The following is a 14,752-nucleotide window of genomic DNA, read 5'->3' on the forward strand; positions in this document are numbered from 1 at the left end:
AAAAGGCCAGATCTGGCCAGTAAAAGGCTAAGTTGGCAGCCCCGAGCAGAGTAAATTTTTTCTACGCAGGAAAGATAACCAAAAGGGATTGGTAACTTCGTATTTGCTTGGCTCCGAATCTACAAGTTCGGACAGTCAAAATATGGCACGACAAAGTCAGAGCGCTGCGATTTAATTATTTAATTAATTTTTGTAATAGTTTAAATACTAGCCCTAAATTTGCAAAATTGTATATGGATTCAGGCACTGCACTGTGGGCCAGCGAGCCGATTTTTCGACGAAAATATGATAGTGTCGATACACATAAAAATATATCTACGTTTCAGACTAATCTGACCACGCCTTCCCTAGCCGCCCATATGAGATTGGTTTCCTCTTATTGATACTTGTACGGTAATTAATAATGCTAGCACTCGTTAAATTCAACAAATGTTTTTAATTCATTTTTTAACAATTAAACTTAATATTAATAAGCAAAGTATAAATAGTAAAATATAAGTATACCATAAGTATTTTACATATAAAAATGTTCCTAAAAGTCGTCTTCTATATCAATTTCTATTGAAAACGGATTTTCAGCATCAAGAACGGGAACATTATTATTATTGCCCATGCTACAAAAAATATGGCGAGTTTGGTGATTCCAAAAGGTGGATTACGTCTGCTGGTAGGGGTGGTTTGTTTTGCTGACCCAATCTTTTTGTCAGATAGATGCTCGACACAAGAGGATCTGAGGAATCCATTGCTGTCATATTGTTCTGCCGTGTACTCTTTCGAGCATGTAACCAACTGTCACTCTTATAATATTTGTTGCGAGCCTCTGAGGCGTTCTCGCCAAGAACACCTAATGGAAGGATTGATGCTTCTATTATTTGGTATCCATGAATTAACACTTTATGGACTGTTGCCAACATTGGAAAACATGGATATAAGGACATATATAGTGTTATGGTTTTCTGACAATATTTTTTAAATTTTGTTGGATCAATTGGTAGGTGGCAAGAAATAGAAATTAAAATATTCTTAAAACATGCAATGAGAAATTCATCAAGACCTAAGATTTCAGCAGTAGCTTAGGTTGTGCAAACGCCCTCCTTGTTGTATTGCCGTCGTTAGTATTTTGATTGCCATTCTGCTTAGGTTTATCCACATGTAGACCCATAGCTTTCCACATCTGCATCTGAATCGTCTTTTTTTGTTTCGCCATTTCGTTTTTTCCATTTTCATCTCTCACTTGCCATTTTTAGTTGTTGCAAAAAACGAGTCGTCGGAAAGCAATGAATCACATCTAAGAGAGTGTTGCTCATAGCTTGCAATAAGGGTCAGACTTAAAGTATTGCCAAGCTGCTCAAATAAATCTTTTTGCATTTGAATTATACGGAAACTAGTGTGGTCTAGAAGACTTTGCAGCGGGAATTCACCTACTGACTGGGTTACATTAATATCAAAATGTCTACATCTTGACTTAGCTTCTCTCACTTTGTTGTAAGCAGGAAAAAGTTCGCAAGATCGGGAAATGCTAAGCTCACGAAAGCTGTTGTATTGACTTTTAGTCAATGAATTTTCAAGCAAATATGCTAAAGCTTCATCCTCCGTTAGTGAAACCGAGTCATTTTTCTGAGTAAACAGAGTTTTTCTAGCCTTATTGGGGTCACTCTGACGAGGCCCGGCGTTAACATATTCAACGGGTGGGCGTCCAACCGGTCTTGATGTTGGCGGCTTTGAATTTGAAGACATCAATGAGCTTACTGTTATAGCCATTTTGGACAGTAGCCATTTGGTATGCTTTGCTTTAAATCTGGGCATATTTCTATTGCATTTTACCAAGTTTTTATACCCTGAACCCATTGAAAATGGGAAATCAGGGTATAATGGTTTTGTTGAAATGTATGTAACAGGCAGAAGGAGGCGTGGCAGACTCCACAAAGTATATATATTCTTGATCAGGGCGACGAGCTGAGTCGATTTGGCCCTGTCCGTCTGTCTGTCTGTCCGTCTGTCCGTATGTTTGAACGCGTCGATTTCCGAAGATATAAGAGCTAGAGATTTGAATTTTTTTTTAAAATGACCGTATATACAGCGTGGACGTCGAGTTTGCTTTTATAATTCGATAAATCATCCCGTTATGTTTTTATCGAGTAAAAACATTCAAGTTCAAATCAGGTGCCACTATAGTTAATTGTGAATGATTTTTTTTTTTTTTAATTTCTCAAATATTCAATATAATATGTAGATCATATGCTGAAAGTTTCATTAAATTCCGTTCAGTCAAAAATTAATAAAAAACAAGTAAGAACGTTGCAGTCGGGCGTTACCGACTGCGGAATACTCATTCACATCCCATCAACAATTTAGTAGCTAAGTTTCGCTCTAATACTGTAGAATATACAGGTTTTTCCGATTTGCCACGCCCCAACTGGGCGTAGATATATCCGCCATAGCTCGTGATCTTGGGTGGTCAACGCGGACCTACATACCAAATTTCAGCTTTCTAGCTCTTTAACTAACATAATTTCTGGTATATCGGAAAATGCATTTTCCGATTTGCCACGCCCCTAGTGGGCGGATCGGGAAAATTTTAACACTTTATAAATCGGAGATATACACGAGTATGTGTTCCAAATTTCAAGTCTCTAGCTTCAATAGCGCCGAAATAGATTGCGTTCATACGGACAGACGGACGGACGGACAGACGGACGGACAGCAAGACGGACATTGCACAAAACCAATATACTGATTCACTTTCGTGAATGAGTATAATAATCAAATATTTGGCCAATTAACAATCGCACGTGCAGCAGCTACAACAGCATCGTATGCGTGTGCACACATACATTCAAACTTCTTCTAGAAATATTCGTTGAATCACATCAGCTGTTAGTTTCGTTTAGTTTTGGTTGATGGCGCAGCAGCAGTGAACCTATTTGAGTTTTGCCTGCGCCACTAGCAGGAGTCGGGTGGCCTAGTGTGTTAGCTGCATGACGCTTGATCGAGAAGTCGCGGTTCGAATCCCGATCGATGCAACTGATGTTAATTTTTTTTAATTGTTTCAAAATATTTTTATATTTTCATACATGAGTTTTCTATTTAATTTATATTTTATTGATCGAGAAGTCGCGGTTCGAATCCCGATCGATGCAACTGATGTTAATTTTTTTTAATTGTTTCAAAATATTTTTATATTTTCATACATGAGTTTTCTATTTAATTTATATTTCTAAATACACCGAAATTGAAATTTTAACTATACTTTATGTGCGTTTTTAATAGTTTGGTTATTCTAGCAGATTCTTAGAATCACATCAGCAGTTAGTTTCGTTTAGTTTTGGTAGATGGCGCTGCAGCAGTGAATCTATTTGAGTTTTGCCAACGCCACTAGCAGGAGTGAGGTGGCCTAGTGTGTTAGCTGCATGACGCTCGATCGAGAAGTCGTGGTTCGAATCCCGATCGGTGCAACTGATGTTAACTTTTTTTTAATTGTTTCAAAATATTTTTATATTTTATTAAATGAGTTTGGTATTTTATTTATATTTTTAAATACATCGAAATTCAAATTTCAGCCATACTAAATGGCCATTTTTATTTGTTGGGTTCAGGGTAGTATCTAGTCGAGCACTCTCGACTAGAGTTTTCTTACTTGTTTTGTATGTAAATGTGAAAGCTTCTCACTTTAGTGTTAATTTCATCCTTTTCTCCATATTTAAGTCAAATTCTTTCAGCTCATCATAGATCCAACTCGAAACGGCAGATGCACTACGATTGTTTTGCATGTAGATCTCAAGCAACTGCTCATAAGTGAACTCAACTACAGCTACAATATTAGGGATTTTACACAACGGAGCAAAAAGGAGCAAAAGAGCTTTTATGGATTAGTTTATATACACCTTCCACTATAATAACACAAAATTACTTTTGGCACAACTTGGCACAAAATTACAGACGGACTAGCAGGTTAGCTTTTTTCTACTTTTGGACAGCACAAATGAACGCACACAAAAAACACATTAACAAACATGAGCAAAATCTTTTTAATACACATATTCATACCATGGTGTATCTTTTCCATAATTTTAGTGAAAATTGGTTAAACCACAAAAATTTTGTCACGCTCGCAAGTAAACAAAAATTTTCCCGCGGGCTGGCAAAATTTCACGGATGCATCAAAACAATTAAATTTTTTTGATTCGTCTTAGTCAAAGTATATAATATTCAAGTCTTTTAATTAAAAAAGGTTTACTTTCCATGAAAAAATTGAATTTTCGTCGAAAAATTGGCTCGCTGGTGGCTAGACCCAATATTCATGGACCATACATTAATTTATATTTTTAGCTTTAATATATATTATTGTTTATTATTATGTTGTCCGCTTGACAATCAATTTAAATACAATTACATTTCCTTTTACTACTATAACTTATAATCTAATCTTCCCAAATGTCATGACAACAATCTATTACGTGTTGGGGTGGTGAAGATTTATGTTTCATGAAAAAACCTTGGATTTGAGCTGGACTAACTGATCGAGATGAGGCGATAACTTTTTTTGCAAAAATCACAGAATTTAAAACTTCAGTATCCCCAAAAAATTTTTTAAACATTTCTTCAAGCTGATATTGACTGCAATATCCTATGTACTCCTTTATATCAATTCGACCAGGACGAATCAACGCGGGGTCTAAGCGATCTAGATAATTTGTTGTCATAAAAACAATCCGAGCTTCAGTTGATGCTACACCATCTAAGCAATTCAGCAATCCACTAAACGTTATTCTGTTCAAACCATCATACGCAGATTTTTGTTGCAGTGTAGATTCCCGAGAAACAAATGCAGCATCAATGTCTTCAAGTAAAATTATTGTTTGCTCAGGAGCAACATTTAAAAGATGATTTAATCGATCATCAGTAAGTCCCCTTTCTGATAAATTAAGTAAACATATTCCATATTCTAACTCCCCCGCTAACGCAGTAATAAAGCTTGATTTACCACAACCTGGAGGTCCATATAAAAGATAACCTCTACGGTAAGGGATTCCTCTATGTGTATACCATAATGAATTTCGAATAAAATCATTGCAATCAGCAATAATTTTTTCAGATATCCCAAAATCCAATACCACTGAAGATGTAGGTCTACGTCTTCTTGGTTGTCCAAAGGGTCTCCACTCAGAACCTATTGCTGTGTACATCAGTGTTTTTCCCTCAGTAGCCTGTAAAGCTAGTTCACGAGCTTCTTCTAAGATATCAAAATATATTTTTTTATTATTACCAAACGCTGTCAACGTTACCGTTTCCCAAGGCACGCCCATGTGTAAATCTAACGTTTGTTGTTCTCGTGTCCTCTCAACTTGAATCCAATTATTTTTATATTGAAATAAATGTTTGCCTATACTAGGTATGAACTCGTAACTTGTTTTGACCTGACCATTATCATTTTGTAAAAAAGATGTTTCTACACTTAAATGCTGTGTTTTTTTAGCACCTCTGATGGTTATCCATTTTAGTAGCCATTGGTAAGATTTATCTCTACATGGTACTTCTAACGTAATCATTAAGTGTCGGCGAAATAACACTACGGCTCCTTGTAAACCTTTTCTAAGTATTGCTGCGCTTGCACCAACTCCAAATAAACCAAATCCGGCGCCGAAATATGGGTTTGTCGAAAGATTAGAAATTAATTCCGTCAAGGTCATCTTAAACGAAAAAATATATTATTTGTATATATATTATTATTATTTGGATATTTATTTTTTTTTAATATTAGTTTAGTAAGATAGAACAGATTATAAAATGTAGATGAGGCGGTTGTTGGTGACATTGATCCCCTATCGACACCCTAACGGATAACCTAGCATACACATCAATCATACCTAATATACTGAATTAAGGCTAAAATACATACATACACTACGCGTCATCAGGTTAGCGCCCCCCTTACACTAATTTCCTTAACGTTTTTCTCTGTGCTTATTGCACACAACTTCTTAGTTATACTCATTCACGAAAGTGAATCAGTATATTGGTTTTGTGCAATATACGTCTTGCTGTCCGTCTGTCCGTATGAACGCAATCTATTTCGGCGCTATTGAAGCTAGAGACTTGAAATTCGGAACACATACTCGTGTATATCTCCGATTCATAAAGTGTTAAAATTTTCCGCCCACTAGGGGCGTGGAAAATCGGAAAATGCATTTTCCGATATACCAGAAATCATGTTAGTTGAAGAGCTAGCTAGAGCTAGGTCCGCGTCGACCACCCAACATCATGAGCTATGGCTATCTCCGCCCATTGGGGGCGTGGCAAATCGGATAAAACTGTATCTCCTAAAGTTGTAAACCTAGAATGCTGAAATTTTGCACGTCAGCTAATGTTATGATTCTATAAATTATAAGTCTACGCCCATCAGGGGCGTGGCAAGTCGGACCTGAAGATATAGTGATATTTTAAATTCTGCTCTATTTTTTACACTATTGATGCCAGAGACCTCAAGTTTTGTATTTATACTCGGGCTGATCACCCAAGACCAAAAAGCTTTTTCGGATATATGTCCGCTCATAGGGGGCGTGACGAACCGCTAAAGTTTATATCACCTAAAGTACAATAGCTAGAAGCTATTTAAATTTAGATAATTAAGTTACCAGTAACCTCCTCTATCGATGACCCAAAAATAATTTTTACGCCTCTTTAGGGGCGTGGCATATCGAAAAATACCCTGTAATTTTCACATTTTTTAACGTAAGCATTCAAACTTTGCAGTTAGGGTACCGTTATCACGTTCTAAGAACTGACCAAAAATGAAGTTTCTGCGCCCAGTAGGGGCGTGGAAAATCAGAAAAACCTGTATATTCTACAGTATTAGAGAGAAACTTAACTACTAAATTGTTGATGGGATGTGAATGAGTATTCCGCAGTCGGTAACGCCCGAGTGCAACGTTCGTACTTGTTTTTGTTTTGATTGCATTATCATCATATGAGATGTCTCTCATACCAAAAAAAAAAACGCGAGTGAAAACCCGCTATGTTTTATTTTCTATTCTTCTTTATTTTCGCAAAGAATGCGTGCACTTATTTTACGTCATCAGATTAGCGCCCCCAAGCGCAATTGTAATTATCTAGCTGATTTTGGCAATTAGACTCACCAAATTTTTTGTGAAGCTCAAAGTATTCAATATATTTATAGTATGGGTAAAGAAACAGCTTTATCTTTGGTTGAAAATCAAAGATTGAGGCTTATTTAAATGTGGACTATGCTACCATAAAATTGCTGAAAAAACAGGAAAAAACAGAAAACTAATTGCCAATTTGCTTACAAATAGGGAAAACTATGGAAAAAACTATATAAGCGGTAATAATCAAGTGATTTCACAAGGAAATAGAAGAGAATTAGTTCGGGAAGCTTCGAATTCCCACGAATCGACCACCAAGATTAGGGGTAAAATCGGTGTTAGGACGAGCTTATCAACGGTCCAAAGAGTAATTAAGAAAGTTAATACTTAAAGATACAGAAATAAAAAAAAAATACACCAGTCGATATGTTGAGAAAAGAAATACGCATTAATTTTGCCCGGCCGAGCATGACGTGGTCTAATCAATGGCAGCATGTTGTCTTTTCTTATGAGAAAAATTGAATTTGGAAGGAACTGATGGCTATAATTATTATATATGCAAGCTTCAATTTTTGACATCGCGCATGAACGCACAGGACTATAACACCGTGTTTAAAACTGCTGTTCCGCATTTCTATAACCTGTCTGAAAACTGGCATTAGATTTTCCAGCATGATAATGCTCCAATTCAGACCGCCCGATCTGTGAAGTCCTGGATTCAGGGGCAAAAAATTGATCTCATGGAGTGGCCACTATACTCAGTCGACCTTAATATCATTGGAAACGTCTGGGGATGGTTGGTCAGAAAAGTATATGAGTCCGGAAAGCATTATAGTACAAAGACAGAGTTAATCGAAGGTACTGAACACGCTTGGTCAGCCATGTCCTTGAATAATATTGAACAACTTTATAATTCCATTACTAATCGAATTTTTGAAGTAAGTTCAAACAAAAAACGGCACTACGCACTACTAATATTACTTAAAAATAATAATAGCTTAAAATACAAGTGTTATTTTTGGTCATTAACTTAAGTAAATTGAATTTAACGCAGGGGGCGCTAATCTGATGACCAAATTTTCGTTAAATTACAGTAGCCATTGTTTTTTTTTTTATTTTAAAGAGAAATATATGAAGTATAATACAAACAAATTTAAAGATGAAGCTCTGATGGTTTAGCTTTTATTCAGCTTTGAGATTGAGTGTAAAGGGGCGCTAACCTGATGACGCGCAGTGTACATATAAAGCATCTGAATAGTTATTCAGCCAATCATATATAATTGAATTCAAATGTTTTCAAGAATCATAACGAGCAATCGACAGAGTATGTAACGATGGCCGATACTCCAAAATTAAATAAATCACAAACCGAAGTATACACTGTTTCATCTCCAACCAAGCCTTCTAAGGTACGAGCGTTGTGGACTACATATTAGAGGCCTGCAAGGCCACACTCATAACATAGCAAAATAGAGTTCACTCGAATTGAGACTGAGTGAGGGACATAAAACATTTGTCATAAAACATGGGACATGCAAAATTTCGCATAGGAGTTCTCACTGCCTTCAGTAGAATGAGTGAGAATGAATAAGACCTAAAGGGGAATACAAAAGTTAAGCAAAGCATACAGGCGTCGAGTCATTCGAGTTGTTGCATGTATTTATCTTCGTGTCAACCCTTCGTATTTGCTCGGCTCCGTTGCTTGAGGCTCGAGAAGAGAAAAAAGTCTCACGCCAAGATCAGTGCGCTACGAGCGCTCAAGCGAAAAGAACGTATTACTCTCCCTCTCCCTTTAGAGAGTTTACCGAACTCTTGAAAGGGTTTGCCATTCTCATTCTGAACGTTAGCGGTTTTATGACATTAACTTTCTAACTAAACCTGACAATATAAATAAAATAATGTTTCTAATATTAATTATACATATACAGATATTGTATAACAAAATTACATTGCCCTTCGTTTTTTCGCCATTTGTAGAAAGGGTATGAAAGCGTTGGTACGCATAGCGAATGTTTTCGTTAACATATCACGAAAGTGAAATGAGTATATTGGTCTGTACAAAGTCCGTCTTGTCCGTCCGTCAGTCTGTCTGTCCGTCTGTCCGTATGAACGTAATTTATTTCGCCCCTATTGAAACTAGAGACTCGTGTATATCTCCGATTTAATGTTAGTTTTCCAGATCCTCCCACTAGGAATTCATATTAGTTGAAGAAAGCTAGAAAGCTGAAATTTGGTATATAAATTCGTGTTGACCACCCAAGACCAAGCTATGGTGGATATACCTACGCCCATTGGGGGTGTGGCAAATCAGATAAAACTGTAAACTAATGTTACGATTCTATAAAGATTGATGAAAAATTATATGTCTCCGCCCACAGGGGCGTGGAAAATCGGACCAAAAGATATAGGGATTTTTTAAATTCTGCAATATTTTAGGCACTATCGATGCTAGCGACCTAAAATTTGGTATACAGGCATCCCTTGTATAACGCGGTCTTATACAACGCGGTTTCGATATAACGCGATTTGGAAAAATTAGGTTTCAGTACAACGCGAAATTTAGGCTTATATAACGCAAAGGGGAAAATTCATAATTATAAAATCTGGTAACCCTAATTTGCATTTTATTTGCAGATTTTGTAATTATAAAACCAGTAGAAGAACCATTATCCAATAGCGAAAACTATGTTGAAGAAATACCTTCTGATGATGCTATTGGTCCCCCAAAACGCCCACGTGCAAAGATATTTGAAGACAGTGAAACAGATTATTTACCAAATGCAGTTTGAAGAATAACAATAAAGTTTTTAATAAACCTTTAATTTGTTTTAGTTTGTTTTAAATTTTTTAGTGTGGTCATAACTATTTAAATTTTGTTTTTTGAATTTTTAAATATGTATTTACATACATATGTCTTATTATTATTCATATATTGTGTTTTTAACTGTATAAGAAAGTCTGAACTTTAGTATTGAGTTGAAATATATGTGCATCTGTTATTTTGTATGTATGTATTTTATTAAAAAAAAAAAACAAGTAAGAAAGCTCTAGTCGAGACTGCTCGACTACGAGATCCCCTGAACCCTTGGAACAATAAATATTTTAATAATTTTTCGCGTCTTTCAGCTTTCACAAGAAACACGCACACACATACACAAACAGATACACACACATACACAAACACATACACACACAAGCACCCACGCATAAACACGCATGGGCCGCAGTGTGCGCTTACTATGAGAACTTAATTGTTTAATAACTTTTTTTATGGACGTACGATCTTTATGAAACTTTCAGATTATGATTATAACATGAATATGCATGTAATTGCCAAAGCACAAGTTTCTAGTGTTTGAAATACGCTTTTTACAAAAGTGAGGGTGAGGGGGTGAATTTAGAGGTGGGGGGTTAATTTTAACAAAAACCGAAATTGTATAAATTGCATGTAAGCATACATTAAAAATTTGGAGACTCTAGCAATAAAGGTGTAGAAGATATAATTTTATAACTGGTTTTCGATAAGGTTTTTTATCGATAAAAATCGGGATGAGTTATCGATTTTTAATGATAAACTTGATATCCGCGCTGTAATTACGGACATTAAAAAAAAAATTGAAGTCTCTAGCTCTTATATCTTCTGAAATCGACGCGTTCATACATACGGACAGGCGGACAGACAGACGGACAGGGCCAAATCAACTGAGCTCGTCGCCCTGATCAAGAATATATATACTTTGTGGGGTCTGCCACGCCTTCTGCCTGTTACATACATTTCAACAAAACCATTATATCCTGATTTCCCATTGAAAATGGGTTCAGGGTATAAAAAAAAACCTATTGGAACATAATCCCCAAATTTATATGAAGACTATTTTTAAATAACGCGGAATTATATAACGCGCAATTCTTCTGGAACGTACGAACGATACCTGTATACACGCGGGTTGACTACCCAAGTCCAAAGAGCTATGATGAATATATCTCCGCCTGCAGGGGGCGTGAGTTACTGGTAACCCTTTTGCGCCTCTTTAGGGGCGTGGCATGTCATTTTCACATTTAAAACAAGTAAGAACGTTGCAGTCGGGCGTTACCGACTGCGGAATACTCATTCACATCCCATCAACAATTTAGTAGTTAAGTTTCGCTCTAATACTGTAGAATATACAGGTTTTTCCGATTTGCCACGCCCCTACTGGGCGTAGACACCTCATTTTTGGTCAGTTTTTAGAAAGAGATAACGGTACCCTAACTGCAAAGTTTGAATGCTTAACCTCAAAAAATGTGAAAATTACAGGGTATTTTTCGATATGCCACGCCCCTAAAGAGGCGTAAAAATTATTTTTGGGGAATCGATTGAGGAGGCTACCAGTAACTCAACTATCTAAATTTAAAGCTTCTAGCTATTATACTTTAGGAGATATAAACTTTTGTGGTTTGCCACGCCCCCTGTGGGCGGACATATATCCGACAAAACTTTTTGGTCTTGGGTGATCAGTCCGAGTATATATACAAAATTTGAGGTCTCTGCCATCAATAGTGTCCAAAATATAGGAGAATTTAAAAAATCACTATATCTTCAGCTCCGATTTGCCACGTCCCCACTGGGCATAAACTTATAATTTTATCTTCAGACTTTATAGAATCATACCATTAGCTGACGTGCAAAATTTCAGCATTCTAGGTTTACAACTTTAGGAGATACAGTTTTATCCGATTTGCCACGCCCCCAATGGGCGCAGATATATCCGCCATAGCTCGTGATCTTGGGTGGTCAACGCGGACCTACATACCAAATTTCAGCTTTCTAGCTCTTCAACAAACATGATTTCTGGTATATCGGAAAATGCATTTTCCGATTTGCCACGCCCCTAGTGGGCGGATCGGGAAAATTTTAACACTTTATAAATCGGAGATATACAGGAGTATGTGTTCCAAATTTCAAGTCTCTAGCTTCAATAGCGCCGAAATAGATTGCGTTCATACGGACAGACGGACGGACAGCAAGACGGACATTGCACAAAACCAATATACTGATTCACTTTCGTGAATGAGTATAACCATTAAAAGTTTTCAGCGGTGTTCGAGCCACGACAATCCACGCCTTGGGGTGTGGCGAATAGGCATTTGAAGCGGGTAGCTAAGAAATTTATACATGTATGTATGCGTGATTTGCTGATGTTTTACATAGATTTGGAGTAAATTTTTTTTTAAATGAACCAAACATCCCGTGAGGAGTGGAAACTCGCGATTTTTCATCATAATAATGGATAAAGCTATGCTGAAATATCAGATATACTTAACAGACCTCGAAGCACTATACAGTACATCATTAAAGGGAACAAAAAAGGTAATGCAGTTTTGAATAAAGTCCGAGCTCAATCGAATAGGCAGCTGACAGCAAATGATGAAAGGTGGATAATACGACAAATAAAAAACAATCCTTTCAAACCCGCCTCAAAAATAAAGAACGAGCTAAAAATATATTTACAAAAGGACATCAGTGATTCAACAGTTAGACGGGTACTTCGTAGCAACGGTTATCATGGCCGAATTGCTCGCAACAAGCCATACATAAATAAGAGAAACCGGCAGAAGCACGTACACTTTGCGAAGGAGTACCAATCTAAGTCGAGGGAGTTTTGATATGACGTTATTTTTTCAGATGAGTCGAAATCCAACATCTTTGCATCTGATGGCAAGCACACTGTGTGAAGAAAGCCAAATAAAGAGATGAATGTAGCCAATTTGCGTCCAACTGTGAAACATAGCGGTGGGTCAGTAATGGTATGAGGTGTATGTCGCCAAGTGGAGTCGGTAATTTGGCTTTTATCGATGGAACTTTGAACCAATATGGATATAAAAACATCCTTAAGTCGAATTTAATACCACGTGCCGAAAAATTCGGGATTCGGTCTACTTTTAAGCTCTATGCAGACAACGATCCCATACCTCCTTGAATGCCAAGACATGGGCGCTTTATCGAACATCTTTGGCATATCCTTGAGCAAAAAATTCGAAATAAAATCAGTGCCGAAACCTGCAAAAAGTTGGTTGATTCGATGCCAAAAAGGATTGAGGCACTCAAAAAAGCAAAGGGGGCCCAACGAATTACTAAAACACACTTTACTACTATTAGTTTAAAAAATTTTTCCAAAAACACGGGCTGTACGATTTTGAGCGAACGGTACCTATTTGAAGATTACATATGAACATAATCACTGTGTCAGCGACATTAGTTTTGTTTTATTTTTACCAACATAGCAAGAGGTCGTACAAATTTTCACTTATGTATGTATGTTACTTAGTGACTTAGCACGACAAATAAATAATTAATAGCCGACTGCATGTAATTTTTTTCCCTTTAGTCTAGTTAACTAAAAAGTTGAAATTTTAAAACAAAATACTTTATGATATATAAATTTATTTCTGCCCAGTGTATAATAAACCAGGATGTTCCTTTCCTTTGCAGTTCATAAAGTCATATGTATGTACGTATGGATATGCACATATCATATTTCACATTTAACTAATATTTAATTACCTTGTTAGGGCCAGATAGTATCTGGCAGATACTATGTAATATTATTCATTAAATTTATTATTTATCTTCAAATGTACGCATGTCCACGATTAAGTAATAGTGCTTCAAAATGATCGGATCAGTATCGTTATAGACGATATTTTCGAATTTTGAAAAAACATCGATATGGTTTCTCAGTATCGATATATCGACAAAATGGTTAATGACAGCCCTGGCATTTAAGCTTTTTTCCCGTCAGATCTGGCTTTATTTGAAGTTCCATTGCGGGAAAAATTCGAAAACGGCGGCCTGCGGGAATTCTGGCTTTAAAAAATTAATTTAGCTCTATTTTAGCTTTATTTAATTTTCATTTATTTATTTTGATTTATTTTGTTTTTATCTCTGTCAACACTAAAAATCATGAATACAACTATCGATACATGATTTTATATCATACAATCTATCGAAATCATTTCGTGGTATGAGCTACAGGTCTTGTTTGTTAACAAAGAAAACAAATGTGCACGAATTGGATGGATACAGAAAGTAAAAATTGATTTTGGGCAAACTCCAACAAAAACCACAGAGCAAGAGATAGCACTTTGTGCAAGAGATACCTCTATGTGGCAAATCACACATTAATTGCTCCCATCAACAACCTAGGTATTCTCTGCCAAACAAAATTATGCGACAGCATGAGCGTTTAGCGATTTAGTCTACGCCGTACTAAATGTACAACATAATTAAACATGCGTTGGCTCCTCATTTTCTTGAGGTTCTTAGAAATAAGATTGGAAACGTTAAATTTATTTTGGCTTTGGACAAAAAAAGTGACAAAGCGGGTCGGTAAATAACATAGCTCGCAAATAACTGTTAACACTTTTTCGTTGTCTGCAAAAAAGTGTCTTTCACTGACACAGTCAAAAAAACTCAGACAGAAACTGTTTTTGTCGCGTCTGGCTTAGCTCTCTCGCGCTCTGAGGGAGACAGTTGTTTCTGTTTTCGTTTCCTCAAGTTAAACACTGATCGTTTGCTTGAGTTAAATGAAGCAACGGTAAGTTGCGTTTGTATGGGTAATCACGCGCGATTGCTGCGTTCTTTTTGTATGTATGTATGCGTGTATTTA

General features: G+C 36.5%; 1 protein-coding gene and 1 long non-coding RNA gene across 3 annotated transcripts; one reads left to right on the forward strand and one right to left on the reverse strand.

Annotated features, from left to right (window-relative positions):
* The first annotated feature begins 289 nt into the window (after positions 1 to 289).
* Positions 290 to 9,925, forward strand: LOC116803878. 2 transcript variants are annotated; one of them, XR_004363891.2, is made up of 3 exons: positions 290 to 393; positions 3,706 to 3,951; positions 9,738 to 9,925. It is a non-coding gene; the product is annotated as an uncharacterized LOC116803878 (long non-coding RNA). The 2 variants fall into 2 exon arrangements; XR_004363890.2 differs by lacking the exon at positions 3,706 to 3,951.
* Positions 4,331 to 13,780, reverse strand: LOC6578227 (mitochondrial chaperone BCS1). Its single transcript, XM_002004106.4, has 2 exons — positions 13,648 to 13,780; positions 4,331 to 5,690 (listed from the first exon to the last, which is right to left on the reverse strand). Exon 2 carries the CDS (start codon positions 5,688 to 5,690, stop codon positions 4,422 to 4,424), a length of 1,269 nt encoding a protein of 422 aa, XP_002004142.1. The 5' UTR covers positions 13,648 to 13,780; the 3' UTR covers positions 4,331 to 4,421.
* Positions 13,781 to 14,752: the final 972 nt, after the last annotated feature.

Source organism: Drosophila mojavensis, unplaced genomic scaffold (assembly GCF_018153725.1).
Source record: "Drosophila mojavensis isolate 15081-1352.22 unplaced genomic scaffold, ASM1815372v1 contig_108, whole genome shotgun sequence".
NCBI lineage: Eukaryota > Metazoa > Arthropoda > Insecta > Diptera > Drosophilidae > Drosophila > Drosophila mojavensis.